This window comes from Labrus mixtus, chromosome 2 (genome assembly GCF_963584025.1).
Source record: "Labrus mixtus chromosome 2, fLabMix1.1, whole genome shotgun sequence".
Taxonomy (NCBI): domain Eukaryota; kingdom Metazoa; phylum Chordata; class Actinopteri; order Labriformes; family Labridae; genus Labrus; species Labrus mixtus.
Genome location: NC_083613.1, coordinates 35,332,937 through 35,340,436, shown reverse-complemented (window position 1 = coordinate 35,340,436; position 7,500 = coordinate 35,332,937). Strand labels below are relative to the sequence as shown.

The 7,500-nt window shown below is 47.1% G+C and overlaps 1 protein-coding gene across 5 annotated transcripts in view; it reads left to right on the top strand.

Annotated features, from left to right (window-relative positions):
• LOC132993703 (CSC1-like protein 2) overlaps positions 1 to 7,500 on the top strand; it is a 41,576-nt gene that overhangs the window by 30,450 nt on the left and 3,626 nt on the right. For all 5 annotated transcript variants that reach the window (XM_061063698.1, XM_061063715.1, XM_061063688.1 and 2 more), the window contains 16 exons: positions 1,165 to 1,216; positions 1,327 to 1,435; positions 1,592 to 1,662; positions 1,856 to 1,936; positions 2,251 to 2,374; positions 2,581 to 2,714; positions 3,098 to 3,235; positions 3,331 to 3,484; positions 3,673 to 3,779; positions 4,692 to 4,778; positions 4,859 to 4,924; positions 5,008 to 5,170; positions 5,305 to 5,410; positions 5,593 to 5,760; positions 6,165 to 6,280; positions 7,265 to 7,348. In XM_061063698.1, coding sequence (XP_060919681.1) covers positions 1,165 to 1,216; positions 1,327 to 1,435; positions 1,592 to 1,662; positions 1,856 to 1,936; positions 2,251 to 2,374; positions 2,581 to 2,714; positions 3,098 to 3,235; positions 3,331 to 3,484; positions 3,673 to 3,779; positions 4,692 to 4,778; positions 4,859 to 4,924; positions 5,008 to 5,170; positions 5,305 to 5,410; positions 5,593 to 5,760; positions 6,165 to 6,280; positions 7,265 to 7,348 — 1,760 coding nt within the window. The remainder of the gene's footprint in view (positions 1 to 1,164; positions 1,217 to 1,326; positions 1,436 to 1,591; positions 1,663 to 1,855; positions 1,937 to 2,250; positions 2,375 to 2,580; positions 2,715 to 3,097; positions 3,236 to 3,330; positions 3,485 to 3,672; positions 3,780 to 4,691; positions 4,779 to 4,858; positions 4,925 to 5,007; positions 5,171 to 5,304; positions 5,411 to 5,592; positions 5,761 to 6,164; positions 6,281 to 7,264; positions 7,349 to 7,500) is intronic.

Genomic DNA, 7,500 nt, shown 5'->3' with positions numbered 1-7,500 from the left:
CGAGCAGGTCTGATAACTGAAGGCTCTACCTCCCATAGTACATTTAGAGACCGTACCACGAGCAGGTCTGATAACTGAAGGCTCTACCTCCTATAGTACATTTAGAGACCGTACCACGAGCAGGCCTGATAACTGAAGGCTCTACCTCCCATAGTACATTTAGAGACTGTAGGTACCACGAGCAGGCCTGATAACTGAAGACTCTACCTCCCATAGTACATTTAGAGACTGTAGGTACCACGAGCAGGCCTGATAACTGAAGGCTCTACCTCCCATAGTACATTTAGAGACTGTACCACGAGCAGGCCTGATAACTGAAGGCTCTACCTCCCATAGTACATTTAGAGACTGTAGGTACCACGAGCAGGCCTGATAACTGAAGGCTCTACCTCCCATAGTACATTTAGAGACCGTACCACAAACAGGCCTGATAACTGAAGGCTCTACCTCCCATAGTACATTTAGAGACTGTAGGTACCACGAGCAGGCCTGATAACTGAAGGCTCTACCTCCCATAGTACATTTAGAGACTGTAGGTACCACGAGCAGGCCTGATAACTGAAGGCTCTACCTCCCATAGTGTTTGTTCTTAAGATCGGAGTCATCCAATCACACACCAGACTGACTTTCAGACTGACTTTAAAGTTGAATGCATATCAGACCTTGGAGTGAACATCGTGTTTCCCATCTCGGCTTACTCTGTTGTTCTGACTCCACTTGATTAGTGTCAGGTTTTGGCTGATGACCTCTTGAAAAAACGTCCTTAAACATAGCGTGACGCTCTGTTCAGAGATTTCACGTGCGGCCTGAACCGTGGGGGGGGGACCTGAACAGATCAGGGATCAGCTGTAATCAGTTCCACCACCACACCATCCCCTGAATAAACTCAATTTAATACTTGATGACGTGCAGAGCTGCAGCTGTAACTCCTCCCTCTGATCTGAAGTCATTCAGTGTGTAAAGTTTCTGAGAATGAGAATCCTCCATGACTTCCTGTGTTTGCTTTCCTCTGAGTGGAGTGAGCTCTGATCATGATTAGTTTTAGTGGATCAGATGTTTTGTCAGTGATTTCCCTTCTTCTAAATCTAAACATGTCCAACATTTCATACACACACAGTACTTCTCTCTGACAGCTGATGTTCTTTGTTTGTTTGTTTTCTTCAGAAAACAACGCCTACAGCTTCGGACGCACTACGATAGCCAACCTGAAGTCTGGGTGAGTCCCAGATGGATTGATGTGATTGGTTTCAGCAAACAGTGAAGTTCATTATTAAAGTTGATGATTTTATGAAAGCTTTGACTTGATGTTGAATTGTCTGTGTTCAGGACGAACCTGCTGTGGCTGCACACAGTGTTCGCCTTCATGTATCTGCTCCTGACCGTCTACAGCATGAGGAGACACACGTCTAAGATGCATTACAAGGAGGACGACCTGGTAGGACCATAACGAGCAGACGACTCTATTTAAAAAGAGGATCACTTAGAAATGAGAATGTTTGAACCCAACACTAAAGAATCACTCCGACTCTCTTCTTGTGTTTCTTCTTCTTTGCTGTCTCTTGGTTTTTAATCCCAGTTTTGTGTCTTGCAGGTGAAGCGCACTTTGTTCATTAACGGCATCTCTAAGTACGCCGAGGAGACTCAGATCAAACAGCACTTTGAGTAAGTTCACAGAAGTCGTCTCGGAACCAGAATTTATGTTTTAAGATTTATGTTTTGGGCTGACCTTCAGGGCCACCGTACAGAGGTAGAGGAGACTGACAGACTTTATGGAAAGTCGAACGTTAAAACTGAAGGTTTCTGTTGAAGATTTGTTTTAGTCCTAAAGTTTCTTTTTGTGTCTTTTCTTCTTCAGACAGGCGTATGAGAACTGCACGGTGTTGGAGGCTCGGATCTGCTACAACGTGGCCAAACTGATGGCTCTGAACGGCGAGAGGTGAGACACAGAGCCCCAGTGCATGCTGGGATACACACAGTACAGCTCCTGGGAGGAGTTTAGAATCTGTAGCCCTCCTGATCCTGAAAGGTCCTGAGGTTCTGTTTTGACCCACTGGTAGTTCTCCAGGTTCATAGATATGAGCTCACACCTGTGTGTGTGTGTGTGTGTGTGTGTGTGTGTGTGTGTGTGTGTGTGTGTGTGTGTGTGTGTGTGTGTGTGTGTGTGTGTGTGTGTGTGTGTGTGTGTGTGTGTGTGTGTGTGTGTGTGTGTGTGTGTGTGTGTGTGTGTGTGTGTGTGTGTGTGTGTGTCAGGAAGAAGACGGAGCGCAGCAAGAAGTTTTTCACCGACCTGATGGCGAAGGAACACGTTCCCACAATGATCAACCCCAAACCCTGCGGACACCTCTGCTGCTGCGCCATCACCGGCTGTGAGGAGGTGATGCTAATGCTAACGCTAATGCTCTGTTCACACATAATCACATTTTTATTTCATAGGTTGTTAAAAAATGGTGGTTCCTTTATGTTTAAGCCTGATCACTTTGGTGGTCTGACATCCCCTCGGAGAGCTGGCATTTAGTCTTATCTGTTAGTTAGCTTGCTAGCATGTTAGCATGAACTCAGCTGCGTTCTTTCGTCCTGCAGGAGGAGGCGGTCAGCTACTACACCAAGAGGGAGTCCAAACTGAAGGAGGAGTACAGGAAGGAGAAGGAGAAGGTCCACACCAAACCGCTCGGCATGGCCTTCGTCACCTTCCAGAACGAGGCTATGACCGCCATGTAAGACACAACCCGACCCCGCCCTCTCTACGATACCGCCCTACACTGTGACCACGCCCATTTTATGAGAATAACCCTCTCCCTACCTAATCCCCCCCACCAATTAAAAAAGAAATGTGTTCTGTGGAAATATATTGGTCTTAATGAAAATCTGATTTGTCCTTTCTCTGATCCCGCCTCCCATCTCTGACCCCGCCTCCTTTCTCTGACCCCACCTCCCATATCTGACTCCGCCTTCCCTCTCTGACACCGCCTCCTATATCTGACTCCACCTCCTATCTCTGACTCCACCTCCTTTTTCTGACTCCGCCTCCTATCTCTGACTCCAACTCCTTTATCTGACTCCGCCTCCTGTCCCTGACCCCGCCTCCCTGTTTTCACAGTATTTTGAAGGACTTCAACGCGTGTCAGGTTCAGGGCTGTCGGTGTCGGATGGAGCCACGATCCTCTCAGTTCAGCGAGTCTCTTCATGTTCACAAGTGGAGCGTTTCGTACGCGCCCGACCCGCAGAACGTACGCTGGTATGTCCTTAAGTTCCGACCACCGATGACCCCAGCATACACAAAACAAACACAGCCGTCAGACTCAGCTGATGTGTCCTGGTTTCCTCCTGCAGGGAGCACCTGTCTCTGGGCGGGATCTCCTGGTGGATCCGCTGTTTCATCATTAACTGCATCCTGTTCCTGCTGCTCTTCTTCCTCACCACGCCCGCCATCATCATCTCCACCATGGACAAGTTCAACGTCACCAAACCCGTAGAGTATCTCAACGTAAGAAACCACCTTTAGCAGATCTCCAGGAGGGACGGGGACTGTTTGACCCTTTAGCAGAGGGACGGGGACTGTTTGACCCTTTAGCAGATCTCCAGGAGGGACGGGGACTGTTTGACCCTTTAGCAGAGGGACGGGGACTGTTTGACACTGACCTCTGACCCTGTTTGTTTGTTTGTTGTGTACAGAATCCGATCGTCACTCAGTTCTTCCCCACTCTGCTGCTCTGGGCTTTCTCCTCTCTGCTCCCGACCATCGTTTATTACTCCGCCTTCTTCGAGGCTCATTGGACCAGGTAACCCTGCTGCTGTGTCAAACGCCGACAGGTCGACCAATGAGAGTCAGGATTACATAATTTAAACTGTTATTATTTAAACTGAGAATGATTTCACCTAAACAGTTTTCAGGGAAAATAACAACACAACGTAACAAACTAACAATAAAACCTCAGCACTATAAATCAGTAATCGTCCTACGTCATGTTTTAACCTTGTTTTGACCCCAGCTTGACCTTCCTTTGTTCCTGAAGAGTCCTGATTTTAGACTGATTTCAACCCCATTACCTACATTTGGTATGACCTACATTTAACCTTGCTGTCACTCTGATTCAATCCTGGCTTCATCCTGTTTAAACCTCGATTTGACCCCAGTTTGACCCTAATTTAACCCCAAATTGGATCTGATCTTATCGTGACTTAACCCATGATTATACCTAAGATTTATACTGGTTCCGACCGTTTTTGATTTTTGTTTGACCTTACATAGGGCCTGGTTTCCTCTGATTTGACCCTGAAATGCCCTGATTTGATGTTTATTTGACCCCTGATTTTTACCCAATAATAACCCCTAAAGTTCCAACCTTATTATGACCCCTGGTTTAACTCTTATTTGATCCTGATTTAACCTGATTTCAGTCACACCTGATTTGGACCCTGGGTCACCCTAATCTAACCCTAAACCTGCCCTGATATGACCTTTGTTTGACCCCTGATTGGATCTTCACATATCTTGAATTTCACCCAGCTTTGATTCTGATTTAACCCTTGATTTAACACATGCTTTATCTGGTTTAAACTTTGATTTGATCTTGATTTGAGTCCGGATATTTCACCTGGGTGTGGCCTAAATTTAACCCTTCATTTATGTCTGTTTGACCTTGATTTGACCCCCGTTTGACCTTGATTTGTCCGTTCTTGTGGGCCCTCAGGTCAGGAGAGAACAGGACGACCATGCATAAATGTTACACCTTTCTGATCTTCATGGTTCTGCTGCTGCCGTCTCTCGGGCTCAGCAGGTAACAAAACATATCCACTCTAAATTTCAGAGTGACCTTTGACCTCTGTTGTCCTCACCGACTTGTCCTGTTTCTTCCAGCCTGGATGTTTTCTTCCGTTGGCTCTTTGATAAGAAGTTCTTGGATGATGCTACAGTCCGGTTTGAGTGAGTATTGGACACATTGGATCCCTCACTGATCAAATATTTAAGAATATCATTTTTACCGTGCAGCGCTGTGTCTCCTTCAGGTGTGTCTTCCTGCCAGATAACGGAGCGTTCTTTGTGAACTACGTCATCGCCTCAGCTTTCATCGGGAACGCCATGGACCTGCTGAGGATCCCCGGTCTGCTCATGTACATGATCCGCCTGTGCCTGGCTCGCTCTGCCGCTGACCGCCGCAACGTCAAGAGGGTGAGGACCGACACTGACAGTAGCATTTAAAACTTTGATTTGAGTCTCTAAATGATGTGTGATGAGCATTACAGCCTCTTGGGGGCGCTGCTGTGTCTGTTTCCTGTCTCAAAACTTGTCTCTGGTCTCTGCAGCACCAGGCCTACGAGTTTCAGTTTGGAGCGGCGTACGCCTGGATGATGAACGTGTTCACCGTGGTCATGGCGTACAGCATCACCTGCCCCATCATCGTCCCCTTCGGTCAGTCTCATCACACAACATCCCATAATGCACTGCTCCTTCTACTCTATCATTCATACGCAATCAGAACACCAACATGGTAAAAATATCAAGAAGTCAGAAGTCAGTCCCATCGAGTCAAACCGCTGAGTCATGACTTCCCTGATCCGATATGATTGGCTGACTCACCTGTCCTCCTGCAGGTCTGATGTACATGCTGCTCAAACACCTGGTGGACAGATACAACATGTACTACGCCTACCTGCCCTCCAAACTGGACAAGAAGATCCACTCGGGAGCCGTCACTCAGGTGGTGGCTGCACCCATCCTATGCCTCTTCTGGCTGCTCTTCTTCTCCACTGTACGGACAGGTAAGCCCCGCCCCCTGCTGCACAAACTGGCCAATGAAACACCTTTTCTGCTTCATCACTGTCATTGGCGAGTCTTAAAAAGTTAAACCTGCTGAGACAACTTATAATTAAGTACAAATGTTCTCTGTTTAAAGAAGTTAAAGCACGATGAGTTAAAGTCAGTCGAGACAAGTCCTGACAAATGGTGCATTCATGTGGTGTCGGACACATCAGAAACTTTACAGCTGCAGTTCCTCCAGTGTCCACTAGAGTCTGTCTCCTGCAGTAAGTCAGTCTCTAAAGGACCTTATGTTTGTTGCCATGGTATCAAACTGGTGTTGTTTTGTAACAACAGGTTAACCTTGTTTGTATGAGTAACACAATGACTTCTAGCTGAATGCTAACTAATGCTAATGTGTTGTCAGGTTTTGAGACGCCGACGTCCATGTTCACGCTGGTGGTTCTGATCGTCACCATCGTGGTGTGTCTGTCTCACGTCTGCTTCGGACACTTTAAGTACCTCAGCGCTCACAACTACAAGGTAAACATCGCCAAGAGTTTGACAACGATCAGTGAGACAGGTTCACGTTGTTCTTTAACGTGTCTCACTCTGTGTGTCTGTCTCACTCTACGTGTCTGTCTCACTCTACGTGTCTGTCTGTCTTACTCTATGTGTCTCACGATACATGTCTGTCTCACTCTCTCTCTGTGTATCACTCTGCGCCTGTCTCATTCTGTGCCCGTCTCACTCTACGTGTCTCACTCTGTGTGTCTGTCTCACTCTACATTTCTGTCTCACTCTGCGTGTCTGTCTCACTCTGTGTGTCTGTCTCACTCTACATTTCTGTCTCACTCTGAGTATCTGTCTCACTCTGTGTCTCACTCTACATTTCTGTCTCACTCTGCGTGTCTGTCTCACTCTACATTTCTGTCTCACTCTGAGTGTCTGTCTCACTCTGTGTCTCACTCTACATTTCTGTCTCACTCTGTGTCTGTCTCACTATACGTGTCTCACTCTGCATGTCTGTCTCACTCTGCGTATCTCACTCTGTGTGTCTGTCTCACTCTACATTTCTACATCACTCTGCATGTCTGTCTCACTCTGTGTCTCACTCTACATTTCTGTCTCACTCTGTGTCTCACTCTGTGTTTGTCTCACTCTACGTGTCTCACTCTGCATGTATGTCTCACTCTGCGTATCTCACTCTTTGTGTCTGTCTCACTCTGTGTGTCTCTCTCACTCTGTGTGTCTGCCTCACTCTGGGTGTCTGTCTCACTCTGCGTATCTCACTCTTTGTGTCTGTCTCACTCTGTGTGTCTCTCTCACTCTGTGTGTCTGTCTCACTCTGTGTGTCTCTCTCACTCTGTGTCTGTCTCACTCTGCGTATCTCACTCTTTGTGTCTGTCTCACTCTGTGTCTCTCTCACTCTTTGTGTCTGTCTCACTCTGTGTGTCTGTCTCACTCTGTGTGTCTCTCTCACTCTGTGTCTCACTCTAAGTGTCTCACTCTTTGTGTCTGTCTCAGATCGACACCAAGGAGGCCGATGTTGACACCGTGGAGAACGGACGTCCAGTTCGACCCTCGTCCTCGCCAACCACCAAATCTCAGGTGAGTCAGCTTCTCCTCGTCCAATCAGCGTGAAGCAAAGAGACGTAGCGGCTAAGTTTGTTAGCTTACTTAAAAAAGTCTCCAGTTCTTCAGTTTCAGAGTCTTCATATAAGCTGTCATTCAGTCATTGAGCGTGTGTGTTGTGTTTCCAT